Genomic DNA, 21,546 nt, shown 5'->3' with positions numbered 1-21,546 from the left:
TAGAACATAAAGTAAATCAACCAAACAACCGCTTGGATGGGGCTGATGCAGTGGAAGCCTGCGCAAGGCAATCGGAGCCACCCCTATTACTTTCCTTATTGCTACTGGGGAGCTGAAACACTCATGCATCAAGGGGGAGAATAATTTCCCCCTTAGTTCTCAATCTGCCAGGGAGAGGGGGGGACCCACTGTTTAATGCACCAGGCATATGATGAAGTGCGGAGTGTATCTAAAAGTCAGCAGAGCGACAAATTGCATGGGGTTTACGAAGCCTTGTCTTACACTTAAAGAAGGTGCTCTAAAAATTTAATCTTGTCATTAGGCACCCATAGTGTTAGCAAATTACAGCCATAAAAATTGGGACAACGGTTGGTCTGTGCGTGCGGAGGGAGAGAAGCCGCCACCGGCTCATAGAAATGTCATACGAAGGAGCGTTTCAAAGATCCAGCAATGAACCAATTTGGGATTTATACGTCCCATTGAGAGGACTCCCTTGTGGCACGGCAGCTCTGATGGAACTGCTCTCCCTCTTTTATTCTACTGTATAAAAGTACATAAAGTTTAATCCGAGCTGTGTAATCTCAAAAGCCAGAACCTAACAAGTGGACTACTTGGGAGCAGCAAGCAGGCTGAAATTTCTCACTCCGCTGGAACCGCCGGTAATTATTTGGCAGAGCTGGCAGCTGATGCATCAGAAAACTAATGGCTGCATCAGATTTTATCTTTTGCTTATCTTCATAGCAGAGGCAGTCTGCGCTGGAGAGCATTGCAGGCGGCCCGGCAGGGAGGGTGAGGCAGAGGGATCCCACACCGCGTGGGGCTTTGGCGAGGGGCAGACACAGAGACAAATGTCGCGTGTTAAGCAGAAGTAACAGCAGCCAGGCTCCGCGCGGAGCACCTCCCTGAGCGGTGAATACGCCGTGCACCTCTAGTTAGTGTAGCACGGCTCTAGAGGAGGCCACTCCGCGTTCCTGTGGGTGGTTCTGGCCTCGTTACTGGCGATATCCTCTTACTCTTTCGTGAGCACTACAGTTGCTTCTCTGAATCCTACCCCAAATTAAAAAATAAAAAAAATGAAAAGGGAGTCATTTCTGTTTCAGTTCAGAAGTGCTGTGCTGCGGGTCCAGGGTGGGAATCACACAGGTCCTTTCCGGAATGCAGGCTACGTGCAAGAACTGTTGGTCTTCTTTTACTGTAGGATGCCTCTTTTTGGTTGTTTTGATCTGTGAGGGACTGAGCTTCCTGCAAGTGCCGAGCAGAAAATTCAGTAGATATAAAACAATTTGGTGCTGCTGCTGTTAGGCCTTGACCACAGCGGCGGGCGTTTTACAGGGCTCCTGGCTGAAGTCTATTGTGGTTAAAATACATCAGCTTTAATCAATAATTTTGTAATAGAAAATCTTGTGCACTTGATAAATCATCTCCAGTGCAATTAGTGACCACCTCTGAAGTGCAGGCTTAAGTACAGTGGAAGTTAATCTTTAACGAATTTAGCGGCTAACTTTTAATGGTCTTTTCAATCAGGAGAATTATTTTCAATGGGAAAACACTCCTCGGCAGAGCTCATCCCGGCTGCCGCTCTTGACACGCGGCAAGCGGTGACGGCGCGGGCGCTGCCGCTGCCTGGCGCCGTGGGCAGGCGGATTGCCCGTGCAGGGACCGGCTCACTGGCGCACAGGACGTGCCACCCTCGCCGGGCAGCCGCGCTCCAGCCTTGCAAAGCCCTGCAACAGCCCGTTATTGGTGTTTGGTTTCCTTTCTCCCGGCGGAAGCGGAGGGATGGAGCTCTTGGCTGTTGTAATTAGACTTTGTTCCGTGTAAGATGCAGACGAGTCATTGTAAAGTTTGAAATGGGGCTGTCAGCATGAGCTCTCCAGTGCAATGAGACACTTGAGCACATGAGCACACCTCATGCATTTTAATCACTAAACGGGTAAAGCAGTCGCTGAGCTGAGGGGTAACTTGCCTGTCTGGCAGCAGTCGCAGGCTGTTACCCATTAGTGGAACAACTACTAAATGGGACACAGTGCTCATTTTACTGACATACTATTGTGAGTATTTTCATGCTGATTCTCTCCCCAAATGCTTTAAAAGTAAATACATAATTACAGTTATTTTTTTTTTTCTCTCTCTCCTTTCTGAAATAGAAAACTGAGAAAGAAGCAGTGGAGTTTTTCCTTGCAGCAGATGTTAGCGTGCATCTGGCTCTGGATTAGCTTGAGGAGCGTGGTGGATTAGTAATTGCCAGAGAATGCAAAATTGGTCTGCAGGTATATAAACTTGAGCTCTTTAAAAATAATAAATTCACACATCTGGGTCTTTTTAAGGGTATTTCCTGCTAGTTAAAGCAAGAGCCCAGAGCTTTGTGCCACGAGGACTCTCAGGTGCCTGTGACCAAATCCTTCCCTGCCAAGGGCCTGCGGTATCAGCTGCCGACAGCGGAGCTGGTGCCACCAGCTCTGCCCCAGACACCGCAGGGTGGGCAGCAGCTTCCCTCCGTGTTTCCTCATCGAAGAGCTCAGGTTTTCCTTTGGGGGGGTGTTATTACGGGCCGTGCCTGCCATGGAGGACCCCGTGCTCCGCCTTGCTCGGACGTGGCCTCGGTGCCCATGAACCCCCCTGTGCCCCCAGGCATCCATCCAGCCCGAGGGCGTCCAACAGCAGTGGAAAGGTGCCCTCGGGCAATGCCCTCCTGCTATGGTGACTTAAGATATGCAGTGAAACAAAGACCGGGTTTTTGTTTTCATTTTCTTCCTGTATTGTCTGTTATTGTACAAAAGGCTTCAATTTAAAATTAACAGGAGTGATAGCCAGTTAATGTGGTACAGTGGGAGGCCGGAGTTTCTGTTGCTATGGCAATGGAGTTCGGCTCATTTGTTTTGTAGATGAGTAATTACTACGCAATTAGAGTAGGCTAAAAATAAAGGGGCCTTTTGTTCCCTGTTACTCATTAATATTAATAAAAGACCTGTCCGGGCTGTGGTAAACAATTAGTGCAGATGTGGTTGCCTGTGGTAAAAGTAGCAACAGCTTTCGCATTACCCAGCGCGAGGTGAAGGCGCCGGCATCGCCTGGCTTGGCTCTTCCTTCATTTTAAACAGAAAAATTATTAGAGAGAGGTTTGCGTTAGCACAGCATCACGAGCTTTAGCCCTTATTTGCCAGTTGGATGGATGGTAATAAGTGTTAAAGCTTAATGTGCAGACACAGACAGCAGGTACGGCGCTGGGGTCAGATCCTGCGGAACAGCGAGCAGCCACAGCCCTCCCAGTTGTGTACGAGAGAAACGCCATGGCAGCAGTTCCCTGATGCAGAAATCTCTTCATTTATCCCCCCTGGCCCGGCAGTGCCCGAGGGAGGGCGCAGGGCCGTGCTGCTGCCAGTGCCTCCTCCAGTGAGCCACACCGGCTGCAGGATGCCCCAGGGGAGGAGCTGCTCCAGTGCAGAGCCGGGGCTCGAGCAAAGAGCTCGCCCAAAAACCGAAGCACATGAGAGTGCGAGTGTGGTGCTGCTGAAATGGCTCTGATGCAGCACGTTACGAACGTTGAGCGCCAAAAAAGAGTGCAAGCTAACAGTCCCAAGCATTTAATGCTAAGTATGTAAATATTAAAGCACACCAGATTTTAAATTAACTGTAAAACCAGTTAAATTGACAGAGAAACCTGTTAGGAAGATGACTTACAGGACAGAGTTTATTTAACTCTCTGTTCTATTTGCTTTTCTCAGTGCAGGCGGTGAGCGTCCCTTGTCGGTGGGGAGGGGCAACAGACCAGCTCAGAGCCGGGCCGTGGCTGGCCCGGTGGACATGGACGGGCTGCGGGGTGGTCACCCCCTTCCCATGCCCCGGGGTGCTCAGCACCCCTGGAGAACACCATCAGTAAGGCGGAACCTCTCCAACGGGCAGCAGAGGCACTGAAGTGCCCCTGGCCCAAAATCCTCGGGTGCTGGGCTGGGGGACGGGTTTCAGGCGAATGGGAACCGCATCCCTCCCAAACTGTTTAACTAATGGAGGGAAACGTTGCACAGCCTTTGTAAGGTCGACATTTGTTTGTTGTTAAGGATCTAATTAGAAACATGAGAGGGAGCTGAATGGCTGCTTGCTCGGCTAATTAGCGACATGCACGAAGACCACTTTGAACTTCAAGGACACAAAGCTATTAGCGCTTACATCAAAAATGGATTAAACTTCTGTGCTTTTATAATGATTAAAGATGAGCCGCTCGAGAGGAAATCCTTTTGTAAGGCTGTGACAAGAGCTGGCTCCCTGATGGCAGCTTCTACAAGCGAAGCTTTGTGTGGCCTCCGTGTAGCACTCGGCCCGGCGCGAGAGTGACACTGCTAACTTGCAATATGGAAAATGTGATTAGGCAATAAATATTGATCGTTCGCAAAAAATTAGAGCCAAGTTGGAAAACACGTTTACTTGTTATGCTCTGTAACTGCAAGACTGAGAAAAGCTGGGCTTGAATACATTGAATTTTGTGTCTTTTCTTCTGCAAATTGGTGCACATCAACAGCTTCCAGGGGCTGATGCTTCAGATGCGTTAACCACAGTATTTAGCAGAAGCAGGTGCCGCTCGTGTGCCGGCAGCACGCATGAGAGGGATAGTGGTGGGTTTTTAAAACACCTGCACCAGTTGAATTTTTAGCTTGCCATAGCCTGTAGAAGCCACCCAGCTCTCGTTCTCTGCTCGTCTCAGGTAGCTTAGCAGTTGCTTTTTGTGTCCATGCCACCTGCTCAGCATCTGCACAGATGCCGGAGCAGAAGTCCCGCTGCTGCACCACAGAGGGAGGGCGCCGGGGCCGCATCAGGAACAGTTGCCACAAGATCCCAGTTGCCATTATCACACCGACGCGTCCAGCTCAGTTCCTAACAGCTCGGGCCACTGCGAGGTGCGGGTCTGAGGGGTGTGAATAATTGCCAGCAGCCCCGCGCAGGGGCTGGGTGCCAGCGGCAGCAAGGACGGGGCTGGGCAGCACTCCCTCCCCGTGCTCTGCTCACTTCCAGCGGTAATTGCTGAGCCGGGAACCTGCTCACCACCCACTGCTTTCTGTCGTTAGCCCTGCGATATTTTGATGTGTGAAGCCATTTCCAAAGGGGCTGCAGAGGCAGAACAACCTTTTAAAGTGTGACTGCAGATAGAAAATAACGTACAAATAGTACCTTGTTACAGCAGATAGCTGCTCTCAGTGTCTCTTGGCTTCATCACCACTTATTTTACTGATGAGCCCAGCAGTTGTTTTATCTTATTTTTTTCCCGGTAGGGCCAATATAGCTGCAGGGGAGGGACAACTGCTGCCACTAACCCAGGGCTGCCTGGCTGCTCCCCATTACAGAGCTGTGTCAGGGGCGACAGGGAAGGCACAAAGCTCACGGTTTGATTTTCCAGAGTCAGGACTGAACCGGCTGTCATAAGCAAAATACCTGCGGCTCTTAATACTTGCAGAGGAGCTCTGTCTGCCACAGGCTTCTTACAGAGACGTGTTTGCTTTTCAAGTCTTCTTGGGAAGAGCCAGTGTGAAGTGCTGCACCTTGCAGGTCCCCACGAGAGATGTACTAAATGGCACCTCTAATTGTAACGCTGGGGTTATTTGCTTTTCTGGTTTGTCTCCCACTTTCTGTTTCAGCTAGTTGGGAGCTGTTTGTACATCGTTACTCTCCAGAATATCTGTGTGTTTCCAGCTCATTATTTCTGAGACATTTTTGAGTTTGAGCATTGATCTGAATTTGAGGTGTGCTCAGACATAAAACACCACTGTATGTAGAAGCTCAGATACAAGAAAGTGATGCTTCTGATAGTTCAGCCCGACCACAAACCTGTTTGTGCCTCTAGCTGGAGCTGTATGCAGTGATTGGTATAGAAAAAAAGAGGCTGAATGTGAGCATTTAATTCTCACTGCTGTGCCTGTGTGCTCTTGCAGCTTGAATAGGCAACTGAGAACCAGGACCACCGATGTCTTATTTCAGACTGGCATTAATTTATACATCCAGTCTTGGGTAAATCACATCTTGGTTGTTAGCATCTCTGAAAAGCAAGGTACAAGTTCCCATTAGCTTCAGCCGTGAATGCACAAAGAATTAGCTTTGGCCGAGCTATATGTAACACGGGTGCAGTGCTAGCTAATGATATTTATAAGGCTTTAAGCACTAATGATGTAAGATTTGCATGCAGTGCCGAAGTTTTCCTGCAGTCCTTACTGTGGCTGGTTATTTAAAGTATCAGCATCACACTGTGACTGCTGGTCTGTTAGTCATGCACATTACAACGTGGCCATTAGCGCTCATGCTTCAGGACACACGGGATCCCCAAGGAAGGGTGTGATCTGCACCAGTCATCATGGTTTTACTGTAATGTCCTCTGCAGCGTTTGTGCTTGGGTTGTTGCAAAGGCAGTACAGCAGGCTTGAACGCTTGGGTGACAGGTGATATTCCTTCCGTGACAATCCTCTCTTAAAATCCAGCAGTAAATCCCAATCGACTCAAATTAAGTGCCTCCAGACTTGTGGTGTAGTTCCCTGTCCCAGCGGGGCTGCTCGGGACCCTGCTTTGCAGCTCTGCTGAACCCATCGTGGGCAGAGGGACGGGCAGCAGCGCGTGTGGACGGGCAGCGTCGCCTGCTGCCGACGGGGCGGGGGTACCTGCTCTCCCTCAGCTCACCCTGCCAGGCTGCTGCCGAACAGCACCTCCCTGCCCTGTGCCCCCCGCCCCCTGCCCGCTTCCATCCCTGTCAGGAGCGTTCAATGTTATTATATCATTTACTCCTTCGAGCTGAAAGATGATGTTTGCAGCATGTTATATGAATTTTTCATAAAGAGAGAAAAACAGCCTAATCTTGTGAGCTTTGAGTCTTGGTAGTGGGTAATGGCTTTGATTTAAAGCATTTTGTCTTAATGATAGTTATATTGAAAATTTCCTGCTGCTTTCAAGCACGTGTAGTTATTATCATAAACATTGATGGTAGAAATGCCTGCCAAATTGTGCGTGGCTGTTTATGGTAGATGAGAGAGTCATCCAGAAATTAGAGCACTGGATCAACAAGTTGTCGAGAAGCCTGTTTCTACGGGAAGCCGTCCCAGGCCGGTGGGTCAAAGCAGGAGTGAGGAGGACCTCGGAGGAAAGAAGTGCTGGTGATGACCTGCACTGGGTGTCGAAAATGCTTGGCATGAGATTAAAAGCAAATTTCTGATGAGGAGGAGCTGCTTTAGGAGAAGTCAAGGAGTACAGAAGGAGGGCAGCCCCTTTCTGGGCAGAGCACTCGCTGCTCTTCCCCAGCCCTTGTGCCGGTGGCCAGGCAGCGCGAGCCCCTGCTGCCCGCCTGCGCCCTGCCTCTGCCTCTGTCCCGGCGGCCTCCTCCATTTGCTCCACTTGAAAAAAATAAACCAATAACCTGATGCCTAAAGCACGCATGTTTACGAGGGAATATTTCATTCTTTCCTTTTTCTTTATACATGTCGCTGGGTTCCCCGTGCGGCGTTAGATAACAGGATCTGCTTTCTGGGGAGCACCTCTATCTAAAGGCATGTGGCTGGATTCTGCCTCCAGCCGTGCCAGAAGTGGCTGCAGAGCCGCTCGCCCGTGTGAATTGTTGGCCAGGGATAAGGAGCCCTCTCCGGGAGGCGCAGGCCGTGATGGAGTGTCCCTAGGCGGGTGGCTGGGAGCGTTGGGTTAGTACTGACTGACACACGCTTTGGGGCGAGCGCATGTGGCCATGGGGTCCCAGCGTTACCCGTCGACGTGTCTCTGTGGGGTGCAGGACGGGGGCACGGGCACCTGCGGCTGGGGAGAAGCTGGAGCAGCTCCAGACGTCTCTGTTATGCTCTCAGCTGTGCTCTCAAGTGCAAAATGTATTTCTGGCTGTGATAATGGGGCACTATATCTCATCCTGAAGTATCCCGCCTCTTCTCAAAGATGAAATCCAGTAAATTATGTGGTGGTTTCTTTCAAACTTGAGGTTTTTCTTGCCTGTGCACCGTGGCTGGAAAGGCAGCCACGAGTTTCTCTAACCGCATTTTGCACCATTCTTCACCTCTTTTTTTTTTTTTTTTACTTTTGAAATATTCATATTTGTTGTGTTTAAAAAAAAAAGCAAACCCACAGTAGTTAATGGTGAAGAGACTGCTGTAGGAGCCAGTCCTCCTCCTGCAATGGTGTTTAAGTCTTTGGGTTTTGGTGCTGTACGAGGAGAAAAGTGTTGTCACCGAAGGCTCCGTGTGGGCTGGGGGGGGGTGACAGTGATCCCTGTGCAGTGCCTGTCTTACACCTCTGGACGTAGTTCGCCTGGTTTGTTTCTTTTGAAATACAACATACTTCAGTGGTGCTTAAAAGTGTGGCTTTTTCATCACATCTAATTTGCTAGGCCCTAAGGGACTGATCATCAGCCCGGTACCACGCAAGTTCTCCTTGTAGGACAGTAATGTCAAAATCCTTACACTTCTTCTCCCTTTCCCTCCCTCTTTCCCTTCATCATTCATGGCTGAAGTGAGTTTACTTGGGGGGGATTTCAGCATCCAACTTGTTGTGCTTTACCCAGCTGCCCTCTCCGCCCCCGCAGCGAGGCGTTTGGATCCTCGTTAGTGTAATACACCATTCGCCAAGGCAAATGTCATAATGAATCCTGACTTAGAAATTTCTCAAGAGTTCATCGAAAGAGAGTTTATCTTTCAATGGTGACCTTTCTTGTTGAAGGCGGATTAATGTATGAGCAGGGTCTGTGTTAACACGGCGGTTTGCAGGAGAAGGCGCTTGATAAGCGAGCTCCAGCCAGCTCCGTCCCGGCTCCCAGCAGAGCATTTCGAAGCACTGAGCCTCCCGCCTCCGCGTGAACCTGGGCTGCCAGGTGCGTGTCAGGCTCCAGCTCCCGGCTCCTTGGCATAAATCACTTGTCTAAACGTTGCATTGAGAAGCATTTTACACACATGTTAAACGTGGATAAAGTCGGCTCTGCTAAAGGAAGCCAAGATGAGTTAGTAATAAAATAGCCTTGCCCATTGAAGCACTGTCTTGAGGTTATGGAGGCATTTTAAAATTCTCTCCATATTTATTTTAGCAGGAAGGCTTCCAGTAGATTCTCCTTTGAGGAGACTCAGCTTGGGCAGAGGAGAGGGCACAGTGAACGTGACGTGCACGGTTGCACCAAACACGTCCCTGAGATGAGACCCCGCGCGCGGGCGCATGCTGCAGCAGGGAAGTACGGCAAACCCCGGCTTCACTGTGCCCACGCAGGAATAGCAAAACCTGACCACTGTAAATACTAAAGGCTGGCAATGGTTTGTGGCAAAGCGCCGGGCCCGAGGTCCTTTTATCCGTTTCCAGCCCTGTCAGCAATGGCATTTGTCTGTCTCTTCCCATCGCCTCTGGAAGATGGAGACAGCACTGATGTTTGTCGTGGCTCTCCCAGCCACCCCTTCAGACAAGGTCCGGCTCTTGCTGAGCCAGCTGTGCGCAGCAGATCCCAACTCCGCCATTGCCAACGCTTCGCATTTATAAAAAGCCTGTTCTGGGGCTGCTCTATGAACCCACATTTGCTTCAGCATCTCACACCCTATCTCACTTTCCCTCATTGCTTTTCAGTGGCCCCCAAGCCACCACAGAGCTGGGCGGGGTAGAGCCCAAGGCTTCCCAAAGCCTGTCCCTCTGGCCTGCAGGCAAACGTGCCCTTAGTGATCAACTGGCTCAGAGCCTTTTCCATAAGAAATACCACAGAAAATTCAAAGTGGAGCAAATGCTACGTTAAACTTCCTTGTCCACATCACTGCCACGTCTCTAGGCTGCCATCTCTTGCTCTCTGTAGGCATAGGAAGGGGTTCCTGTAGCCCAGAGAATGGGGGATAGTTGGGGCTGAAGAAGTTGGTTAGTTCTGACTTACAGGCACATCTAAACTTTTCCACATCTCTCCTGACCGTGATCTATCGCAGGGATTCCTGGTGACACCTGGGATTTTAAATTGCATGCAGAGGAAGCCCTTGAGTTGGAGGCACTTAGACACAGTCTCAGAGCTGTGAAAACATCCAGTGCAGGGTGGTTTCCTGTGCAATTGGTTGGAAATCGGACCTGAACCTTTTGGAGCATGTTGGAAACGGGCACTTTTGACTGCCAGGGTTTGCTGAGTGCTGGCAGTCCTTGGAATGGGAAGAGGTGGCCCTGCCAACCCCCAGGCAATGCTGAATTGGTCAGCCAGGTCCTCCTGCCAAATCAAAGCCAGGAGATACTTGGTTGGCTCAGCCAGTACCTCTGCTGGGACCAGGCAACAGGTCAGGCTTTGCTCCTGTTCTCCATTGACTGGCATCACGACATGGTCAGTGGTTCCCTCCCTTCTCCTGGGACAGCATAATCCCCTGCTGGTTTTTCAGCAACGTGCTTCCAAACTTCTGCCCTTAATTATTTCCTGTTGTGACTGCAGGATGTCAGTGGCTGGGAGAAAGTCTCGACTGCAAGGCATTAATCCTGCGCTCTGGATTCCTGCAGCTCACAGCAGCCACGGACAGCTCCTGCTTCCTCCAGGCAACCGAGCCGACATTGGGAACTTTGTCATAAAGATACGTGACTCCAAGAGTCTTAATTTTTCTTTGCAGACTGAAACAGTATCCAGAGTCTAGAGGATTTTGGGGGTTTTCCTTCTGCTTCATTTTTATCTCAGATTATTCCAGTTTGTGTAAAACAAATTTGTTTCCAGGTATTTCTTACGAGAACGCATCACATTTTACATGTTGGGAAAGTCATTCAAGGTCCCTTTGCTGTTGTTTCAAAGTGATGGTAAAAGTGCCTCTGGCTCCAGGTGAGCTTATGTGCAGCTCTTGTAGGAAGATAAATATTTAGCGACTCACTATGGCTGAGTGAATCATTAAAATACAGCTTTCTGAGGAGTGCTTAGCCTCCTAGTAATTATGAGAGCTTTTCTATTTCATTTATTGGGTCTGGAGCAAAGCGTCATCTCTGTAAAAGCTTCCAGCCCTTTCTATTGCAACTATGTGCGGTTTTCCAGGCAGCTGTTCAGCAGGCGGTGCGGAGCGATGCCAGGGCATCCCCAGCCTCCGCGCGGCAGTCCTGGGCAATGGAGCCGCGGGTGTGCTTTTGGCGTGCCCGTTTTTCCGCAGGCTCTCCGGTGAGCAGTGTGGAGTATTCAGCTGATGTTCGGTGGATAGAAAATTACCTTCTTCTCTACATTACGTATCTGCAGTCAGAAGGACATTTGAATAACTAGTTGCGAGCTCTTTCTACATGTATGAAAGCCGGTGTTTCCAGTCGTCTTAGAGATGTAAATGACAGTGGCCCAGGTGGGTTGTCTCGGGGGACAGAGCGTCTCTCCATGGCTCCTCCGTCTCCATTTGCTGGTCTCTTTGCAAGGTTTCAGGACATGGTAAAAAAGCATATCCCCTTATCACCCGAGCACGGTTCTGTGGTTGCGGGTTAACGATGCAGGACTCCCTCGGGATGTCACGACATATGTCTGTCTGTCCTGTTAGCCACAGCGTCACCGCAGCTCCTCAGCACGTGGCAGCTGCTGCTCCTCCCCACGGTGGGTGTGGCGATGGGTGTCTCTGGGCGTCGCGGCAGTTGCCTGGGGCCAAGGCCGGTCCCTGCTCCTGGCCCCGAGGCGGTGGCGGTGTGATGGGCTGCTGGGGGGGTTTGCAAGAGTCTTTTACTAACAGGGTCCCCCTTGCCTTGCCGCGCCCCGCTGCTGTGCTCCTGCCTTTGCTCAGACGGGCCAACTGAGTTTTCTGTGTGACTTGGCAGTAAAAGTCGCATCCATTTTATTGAACTAGAAGCAAGAAAAGGGAAAAAAAGTGCTGGCTTATAGTAATAAAGGGCTTTTGAACATCTCAGCTGGATATTTTTCTTTGTGAGTGAGAAGGCCAAATGTTATCTTGACATTTAATCTTTAATAATAAAAAAGGCGCTTTGTTTGCCAGTGAATTCCAAAATCTGTTTACTCTCTTATGCCTTATTTCTTTTAACTTGCTAGCTTAGATGTCCTACTTACTTTCCCCTGGTACTAGCTCAGAGCTGCATTAAATCATTTATTTTGTAAAATTTACTTTCCTGTCATTGCGGAGCCGACAGCTGCCAGGCTGACTTTTTTTGACCAGTTAATTCATTCATTTGAAAAATGGGGACCTCTTGGGGGGGCGGTGCTGGGGGAAGGGGCGAGGGCAGGAAACGTGGTGGCCCAGTGGCAAACCCAGGCTGAGCCACCGCAGCCCGCATAAGGTGCTGCCAAAGCCTTCCTTCATGCTGCCCTTATCAGGAGAGCAGGGCTTTCTCCTGGGCTGGTTTCCATCCCCAGTAAAACCCTGCAGTCGGTCAGCGTGGCGCTGACCCGCAGGCTAGCGGCCAAGCGTTATTGCAGGCTATCAAACTTTATAAACCCTTTTTAGTGCTTAATGAAGATACGTGGGAAGTTGCAGCGAAAGGAAAAGGCTGAAGAAGTCTTGACACAGCCTCAAACGTGGCGGTGATGGGATCTGCCGCGGGTCGGGTGCCTGGTTGTGCTGATACCTGCAGAGCCTGGCTGGGGCTCCCGGCCGGGTGTCTCCCAGGGAAGGCTGCGGTGTTTGTCGCCACCGCTGGACTTGTCCCGTCCCCAGGCGTGTTTGCAACAGCGTGCTCAGCCTGAGTAACCAGGAGGTTCAAGGCCAGCCGTTAGCCGTTTGCAGTGTGTGTGTCGGCGCTGCCAGTACCTGCACGCGGTGGGGATGTGGTGAGACACTAGGTGGGCATCACAGTGCGGGCAGGCAAGTCTCCATGTGCTCCTGAAGGACCTTGCAAGTACCACAGAGGTGTAGCTCCAGCTTCCCGCAAGCCATTTCCATCCAGCTCCTCCTAGTCCGCTAACTTTTCTTTTGCATTGAAACCTCTTACTCATAAATTTTACATCCAAGAGCAACTGTGAGAAATGCCAGAAGCCTGATCATCTAACATGCTTTAATATCTAAATTTATTCTTTAGTACCATTCTTATTTACATTGGTTTTCTGTCTCAAAAAAAAAAACATAAAGGGAGGAAAAAAAAAAATTTTCTTTTACTTCCACATTAGGAGGTGAGTTGTCATACACCCTCTGGAATTCTTTTTTGCTTTTGATCTTTATTTATTTGTTTAATTTTGGTTGATGTCCCAAGCATGGTTTTGGAGACGAAGGTAGGTCTTCGCTCTCCAAATCAAAAGGAAACAAAATGAATAAAACAACACTCTCCTTGGTCATATTTAAAAAAAAAAAATTCCGAACTGTTCCATTCCATACCATTTAAAGTAAAAAAAAAAAAAAAAAAAAATCAACTATTGAACTATTTCTACAGCTTATGATTTAAAAGGGCGGGTTTTTTTCAAAAGTATCGAATGGATCCAAAAATGATTTTACTAGATGCGATTGAAGTTATTTGCTGTCAACATTTAATATCAATATTACCACAATGTGTAGTCTCAAACTAGTTCCTTTGTAGTTTGCATGGGATGTGAATGCTGTCTCGGCGTGCCCAGACCTAGAGAACTTGTTACTACTGCATGAGCATCAAGTCAGATGTTGAAAAATATCTATTATATTTTGTGATAATTTGGTGAAAATGAGCACCTCCAGTCTCTGGTTGCAGTAGTGTGTTGAATGATTGTTCTTTTTTTTTTTTATATATATCCATATCTATATTTTTGGAGCTCTAAGCTTCGTAGTAGTACGGGCTGACTCTTATCCAGTACTTGCTCTCCTATCGCATGGCCTTGGTTAAGTGTTAGAAGTTGGGCCTAGGCTGTTTATTCTGGTGTTTGGCTTTGTAATAACGGTGCATGCCCGGCGTCTGGCCTCATACCCAGCTTTATTCTCTGCACACCAGTCTTGAATAGCTACAGTGCTCAACCGAATTTTGGCGCACCCGCTTCCCCGGCAGGCTCCAACCCAGCCCGACCCGGAGGCTTCCCCGGGGCCAACAGCCCAGGGCCCGTCGCGGACCTCTACGGCACGGCCAGCCAGGACTCCGGCGTGGGTAACTACATAAGCGCCGCCAGCCCGCAGCCGGGCTCCGGCTTCGGCCACGGGATCGCCGTAAGTACCGCGCGCGCCGGCCCTGGCCGTTTCTCAGTCAAGGGCTTTTTTTCATTGTTTAATGACATCGGGGGAGGGTATGCTGGGTTTTTTGTTAATTATGACCTGATGGCGAGCGTAGCGCCTTGCTGCTGTAGCCTGCTAGATCCGCACCCAACCTGCTGGGGCTGCCCAGCGGGCCGCTCCGGGTACCAGCTCGGCTGGAAACGCTTGTCTGGTGCCTTCTGCAGCCCAGACTTGACACATTTCAAAAGGAGATAGATATTTAATAATTATGAGCTTTAAAGTTTCTGCTTATCTATACGGGCTTTATATCAGCCCAGCCACATGTCCCGGCTGATGTGCCCATTTGCAGACAGTGCAGCAGTACCTGCTCCTGCCTAAACAGGGAAAAAGCGGCTCATTCATTCAGGTGGCGGGACCCCAGGGCTGCCCACAGCCACCCCAGCGAGGGGACGGCTATCCCACCGCTGGCCACGGGGCTGTCCCACTCCCCACCGCCCGTCCCCATAACTGCAGCATCCCTGTGGGCCGGGGGTGGACGCTGGCGTTTGCTGACCCCCGCTGGGTCACTTCCAGCTGCGTACAACATCACTAACAGTCCTTAAAATCTGCAGGTTACAAGTAAGTCGCTTCTGGTTTGCTGTCAAGTCATTGGAAAAGTAATTCTTTAATGCCACGTGGGTCTGCAATCTCACTAATTACGGGCAATGGAGATTTGCTTAACAAAGCTGCATGCTGTTCTTCAGATCGCACTGTTTTACCTGTGTGTGTTAGCATGAATGTGGTTGGACCTCTTTGGTGGCTGTCAGTCTCCCAAACAGAAAAACTGCAACTGAAGTTGTTTCCCTTTTTTTTAGTAAAACAATTTGGTTTTTTTTCCCCCTCTTGTATGGTAAACGTGTCAGAGTACAGAATGCTCCCCCAAGATCCCTCAAACCAAGTGGAGAAATTTCACTCTTTGACCAAGTTGGATGAGTGGGGCGAGCAGGAGCGTAGTGCAGACAAAGTTCCTGAAATTATGGCTTTTTTTTTTTTTTTTTTTTTGCAAAAGCAACCAGTACCCAAAAAGACAAAAAAATCTGCTGCCTCCGTTTGTGCTCTCACGCTCAGTTCCCGTCCTGGTCCTGCCCCTCCCGTGGTCACGCCAGGGACTTGGCAATCCCGTCAGATAATTCTGGTACCAAATATGGAATATTATGCTCTGCTAAGAGCTAAATCAATTTAAACCACCACCCCTCACCACTTACACCACCTGTTATTTCCATTTTTTACCTAAAGAAAAAGGCCTGTTCGTTCTTGAAAACTTGGGCGCTTTGGCCTCAGCAACATCCCGACTTCTCGAGTAACAGGATACGAGGTACAAGCCTGGGTATCCGGATTTGTCTGCACTAACACGTCTCCAAAGAATGATTTTATACTTGACTTGCAGATTGGCAGCCTCTTAATTTCCCCCAATAACTGCAAAAAATCCCGCAGCCTTTTTTACGTCTATGTTTATTTAACACTGTCCATTTACTAACCCTGGTGTAAAACTAAAGAAGGGAAAACCCAAAGCTTATTTTTGCAACCGGGGGAATGAGAAGATTATGGTCTTGGAAAGGTAACCATAGGGTTCATCACACCAAGTCACTGGTGACCAGAACAGCTCTCAGAAATACCTATTCATGCTGGCAACACAGTCTTTCAAGTCCTTTGGTAATTTCTTGCCAAAATTAATAATCATCTGTTCCCGTGTATAGAGCACTGATGAACTTAACAATTGTACAATTTTAGGGACCTTTGATTGCAACGGCTTTTACAAATGGATACCATTGAAACGTTACACATGGTTGGTTGCCATCTCACTTGGAGGTATTACAGTATATACCATTTGTACTTTGTGCTAAACTACCATCTCCCCTATATTTACTTTAAGTGAACAATTTTTTATCTTCATTTCGTCTTTCCTTGGCCTTTAATCATTCCTTTCTGTGATTTATGTTATTCAAATCAATCCCACGGGTTGGAAACTGGAAGGCAGTTCGGGAGCTAAACCCCCAAAAAGTCACGTTTTCATATTCATTGCACTTGGTGAAATAATTTCAAGCATCAAAAACCCTGCAGAAAATGCAGCAATCCCAGAAACCTGTGGGGAAATGACGAAGGGCCATCTGACAGCATCCCAATGGGGATTATAGATCCGCTCCCAATGCACTGGTCTAAAATTAGACGAGCCCCACTGCTTTATTACAGAGAAGCCATCATTCTTAATTAAGTGCTGTACCAAATATTACAGCTAAAAGATAACATTGTAACTAGTAACCATAGAGCAATTATCAAGATTAAAAAAAAATTAAACCTAAGCAAATTAAATTAAAGACATTACCTGAGTAATGCATCCTTGGATCGCTGCCAGTTTCCTACCCTTTGAACTAAGCTCAAGTTAATTAAATGTTTAATTTTATTTTTTTTTTGGCCTTTGGCATATTCATCTTTGCAAACAAATATTCTTACACCCAGAATAGAGTAGATTAGAAAAGTCAGTCATTGGAAAACAGAAGTTACCCCGTTAAATGGCACAGGTTTACCTCTAGAGCTCTTAGTCCATACGGACAAATGTAATGGATGTGACAAATTTTATTTCTCTGCCTTTTGCCCAGCACTACCTGATCAATCTCACATGTTTTATGTTCAAATTCGGTGTATGAAATTAGAATCGCAGTTAGTCAAGGGGCTGGGAACTGTGGAAAACGTTTGGAGGCTTTAAATTTTATAAAAATAGATTTATACCTAAATACCAGTGGATAAAGAAGTTTTCTATTTACTCTTCATCTACCCACATGCACCCAAGATTACCTGAAATTGTTCTGTCAATTGATTTGCTCCGCCAAGTTGTATTTTTTATGGGAAAGAAAGAAGTGGCATAAGCACTCTTGCTTTAATCCCAGTTATTAGTTGCACGTATCAGTGTATGTTCACAGATCAATTTGTCAGAATCCTTCACGTTTTCTGGGCCGTCAGCCTTTGTAATAGCGAGGTGGTGCACGACGCCGGCTGGAGACCTAAGCAGACCATCATAATTCACGCTAATAACGCTGCAATGAAGGCAATGTTCATCAGATTAATGTCTTGTAATCATTTTACACTTACCACAACACATCAAACTGTAACCATCATTTACTGGCCAGTATTAAGACTCAAACCATTAATGACTTAAAAACAGAAAGTGCTTTTAATGTTGCTCGTTACTAATTAAAATAGATTTTGAGAGGCGGAAATGAGCCTTATTATTAATTCCTCAAGGACCACTGAGTTTGAAATTTATATTGCGGTGGTGCATCCCAAGGAGTTTGGTCCCTCGCCCGCCCCGGCTCTCTCCGCTCCCTGGGGCAGGATGCGGCCGTAGAGGATGAATTTGCCTGAGCTGCGGGTCCCCAGGGCAGGGACCAGCCCTTCCCGCAGACCTGCGGGGTGCTGGTGGGACCTCACCCTGAGCACGGGCATTTGGGGTTGTGGAGGTCACCCCCAAAATTGTGTGACCAGGGTGGGTTCCTCACTGCAGCCAGCCCTGTGAGCGGCTGCCTGCAGAACCAATCCCCTAATATTTATTTCCATCTCAACGTTAAGCACCAGCAGGAGCAGAGCGTTAGAAGCTGAAGCCTCCGTTATAAAATAAATCATCACCACTGCAGTGTGCCCGTGTAAAAGTTGTTACCTTTCAAGTACTTTAGCCGTGCCTTTAGAAAAAAAAAAAAAACTCATTTTACCGAAGCCTTGTAAATTCCTGGTGTAACAGATGCCTGAGGAAGAGTTTTTGTCCTTCCGATATATCAAGTCACATTTTATTGTTCCTAAACCAGACTAGCACACAGCCCGCCTCGGAAGGCGCTGCCTGCCTGAAGTCCAGGCTTAGCTGGCAGGCGCCTTCCCACGGGGATGGGGCTGGAAAGTAAGAGCAGTAAATATGTGAAACACACTCTCCCACGGCGGCAGTCCCATGAACGCCGCTGCGTGTCAGCCAGGTCGCTCCAGATTCACCCTTGGTGTGGATCGGAGCACGCTGCGGCTTTGCAAAGCGTTTGCAAACACTTGGGGGTTTTGTGAAAAATGCCAGCTGACCTCAGTTAACGCTCGCTCTCCTCCGTGTCCCCTGTGTGCCGCCTTCTCCCTGCAGAGTCTCTCTGGATGTCCGGGCAAGACGGGGCGAAGTTTCTGAACGGGCCCGTGTTTGGGTGATCTCATCAGACTTTGAGCACTACATCATCACCGATAACGCAAACAAACTGGAGGTGGCACTCGACGGACTTAGGTTGTTTAAAATCTCTCTCATCATCTCATGAATCTGCTGTACTATAAAAACAACAGCTTTTAAAAGTATGTATATAAAATCCATTTCTTGTTCGTTTTATTTTCTTGATGGGTTCCCCCCCCTCTTTTTAAACCTCTCCAAACCACATTTTTTCGTAGCATTTTGACATAGTCTCGTAGCCACGTAGTTCTAATTCTTTGTGTATCTAGCAAGAGCAGCCTAACCATAGTGTAACTGTTTATATTAAGGGGTTTCTTTCGTTTTTCTTTCCCCCTTCCCCTCCTTCTCCCTTCTGTTTTACGTAGTCGTTGTTGCTTAAAGGATGCTGAGATGGTGACAGGAGTCTCTGCCGCTGGTACCGGCTCTGCAGCCGCCGAGGGTGGCGGGGGGAGCAGAGCCGGCAGCGGGTACGGTTTCGGGGTGGCCTTGCAGGGCGCGGGGGACGCGGGTGAGCAGCAGGTTCTCTAGCCCTTCTTTTCGTTTGTGGCATCTTCGTTAACCTAATTCTATCTATTTTCGGCAATAAGGCAAGGACTACAAACTTTTTGTGCGTCCTTTTTCTATAAGTGCTTTTTTTTGTTGAAAGAGGTGATATAAGGTTTTTTGAAATTGTGAACTCTGAAAAAAAAAAAAAAAACCTGTAAATACAATTCCATTAACTACATATAAACTATTAAGAAAGAGAAATACAAACCTATTTTTGTGATGGAGTCAGCCTAAGGCAGTTTCTCTATGAAAATGGAAGAAAAAAAAAAAGACAGTTTTAGACTTTTTGACCAACTGCCGGAGCTGGCCCGCGGGAGTTAGGTGATGCACACACTGTTCAGCTTGCTCCGTAGGCGTGGTAGACCTTCCAGCTCTCCTAGCGTCATACCAGCATCTTCGCTATCAGACGTGCACAGCTTACAAAGGAACAGTCTAGTGGTATTTTTTTAATTTAAAACCTGCTTTTCCCAAGACTGAAAAAGAAGCTACGATTTTCCTATTTAACGCATTTACGGTTCAAAGCACACCTTTATTTTTTTTTTTAGTTGTTGTTTTAAACTAGATCAACTTGCTGTCCAGTCATTTCAGCTGCTCTGGGCACCCTGCACAGCCCGGGCGGAGGCGAAGTCCCTCCTCCGCGCTCGCCTGCTGCAGGCAGGGCGGCTTTGAAGCTTGCATGGTTACCGTTTTTATCCATTATTTTCTGTACTAACAAATTAGGAAAGCAACTTTGGTTTTTGGTTTGGTTTTTTTTTTTTTTTTTTTGGGAATACCTCAGTGCTACAAGTTTCACCCTAGAAGCAACGGAAGATTTTAATTTATTGTAGTTGTAAACAGAATTTAAAAAAAAAAATAAAGTATAAAACATCATTGCACTGTGACTGGTAGGGGAAAAACTGACAGTTTCCTATTTGCACATGTTTAATATTTGGCTGTTATATATATGGTCCTCTGTTGGGGGAGGAAACTTATGAAGGATATTTTTTAATTTAATTTTTTTAATATTGGTAAATAGGCCTGCAACAGCAAACTAGAAGTACAACATGGTAGGTGGCATTAAGAACATACTGTAGTGTGGATATATTTCTTCTTTTTTTAACGTAATATTGACAAGTTTTATTAATATTTTTTTAAATTGTTACGTTTATAAATTTGGTACTTTAGGTACAGCCAGTATAAGACACTGAATGCGACATTTGTTAAAAAGAGCTGCTGCACTCCTATTTTTGTAAATTTTACTAACAAGTAGACAAATGTAGACATTCAATAGACGAGGTAGAGCAAGGCATCTTTAACAAAAACAAGGCACCATACTGCTAACCGAAAGGAGAAAACCTTGTTTTTCTTGTTTTTAAAAAAGAATCATGCTTTTTATGTAATATTTTAGGTTTTTTTCTTATTTCAGAACAACCAGGTTTAAGCAAAATGCTGGACGCTTTTTAAATATTGAGACTTGATCAAGTAATAAAATAAAGAAAACAATTCTTTAAAAAATAAAAACGAAAAAAAAACAACAAACCAAATTCCCTGAAATTCAATGTACCATCAGGGAATTTTTTATTGATATTTTGTCAATGTTGATGATGTACTGTACTACCAGTTGGTTTTCCTCTCCATTCCCTGTCACCTCATAGAATATTCTTTGTTGATCATTGTTGTATGTTAATAGTGTATAAAATGGCTATCTTGTAAGAGTGCTGTCCTGATGCTAGTGTAGTGAATTCCCCCCCCTTCTCTCTTCCTCTTCTAGTACATATTGGTAGGTGTATCGTAATTAAGGTTAAAAATTTAGATGTAGTTATTCAGATTTAGGACCAGTAAGGATAGAACTTTCTCTTATTTAAGGAAAAAATGCTAATAATTTTGGGAAGGCTTTCCTTTTTTTTTTTTTTTTTTTTTTCTTCTTTCCTCTTTTCTTTGCGTTTTTTTCTCTTGTTTATTTTTTCTTTTGCTGATCTGATGCGGTTTCAACTAACCAAAGGTCTCACAATGTTAAAAATGCTGGCAAACTCCTAAGGCATTTGTAGATCCCCACCCTTGACTTTGAAAAGGGGATGTGCCATACTACCTTAAATGCTAATGCTAGATATGCAAAACTGGATTTTTTTAATTTATTTTTTAAAAGAGGGAGGCACGGTATATTAAAACGATTTTACTAAGAGAAAAAAAATATTTTTTTAAGAATGCTCAGAAGAAATTGCTAATCTGTGTGAATATGTTTTAGATGTTTATATACCTTTTGAGAAGTCCCAGTGGCCCATAGCACAAATGTCGTGGAATCCGATATGTTTTGATGTGGCTACCTAGACTAAGGTTCACGTTAGTCCCCCACTCATCTAGAAGTCCATTTTTGAAGGGTTTTTTCTTTTCCTTTGTTTGTTTGGGATTTTTTTGGTAAATCTTCCAGCACAAAGGTTCAGCTCCACCTTTTAGTCAAGCACAGCGAGCGAAGGATCCTTCCGAGGGATATTGCCCTTTTCTTTCCAAATATCTCATACGGACCTGCTGCCCCCGGAGTGACCGAAAAGAGAGAGATTTCCATCTAGCTGTGCGAAATGGGCACGCGAAGCCCTCCCCGGCGCGGGCAGCAGCGCAGGCAGGGTCACCCCCTGCCCGGAGCGCCTGGCACCGCGCCGGCCGTGCCGAGGGGCGGGCTGTATCCCAAACACGAGGGACGTTTTGAGAGGAGTTGTAGCAAGCCACGAGAGCTCGGGTACCCTCCCCCCTTCAAAATAAAAA

At 47.2% G+C, this 21,546-nt stretch overlaps 1 protein-coding gene across 15 annotated transcripts in view; it reads left to right on the top strand.

Annotated features, from left to right (window-relative positions):
* The window catches only part of MSI2 (musashi RNA binding protein 2), a 259,090-nt gene extending 240,686 nt beyond the window's left edge, over positions 1–18,404 (top strand). For 5 of the 15 annotated variants that reach the window (XM_075113488.1, XM_075113483.1, XM_075113486.1 and 2 more), the window contains 3 exons: positions 13,822–14,030; positions 15,807–15,884; positions 18,187–18,404. In XM_075113488.1, coding sequence (XP_074969589.1) covers positions 13,822–14,030; positions 15,807–15,848 — 251 coding nt within the window. In that variant the 3' untranslated portion in view covers positions 15,849–15,884; positions 18,187–18,404. The remainder of the gene's footprint in view (positions 1–13,821; positions 14,031–15,806; positions 15,885–18,186) is intronic. The other 10 variants (XM_075113489.1, XM_075113487.1, XM_075113477.1 and 7 more) reach the window with 4 other exon arrangements.
* The last annotated feature ends 3,142 nt before the right edge of the window (positions 18,405–21,546 follow it).

This window comes from Phalacrocorax aristotelis, chromosome 18 (genome assembly GCF_949628215.1).
Source record: "Phalacrocorax aristotelis chromosome 18, bGulAri2.1, whole genome shotgun sequence".
Lineage (NCBI taxonomy): Eukaryota > Metazoa > Chordata > Aves > Suliformes > Phalacrocoracidae > Phalacrocorax > Phalacrocorax aristotelis.
The sequence above is the reverse complement of the archived record's forward strand: the minus strand, read 5'-3'. Positions and strand labels throughout refer to the sequence as shown.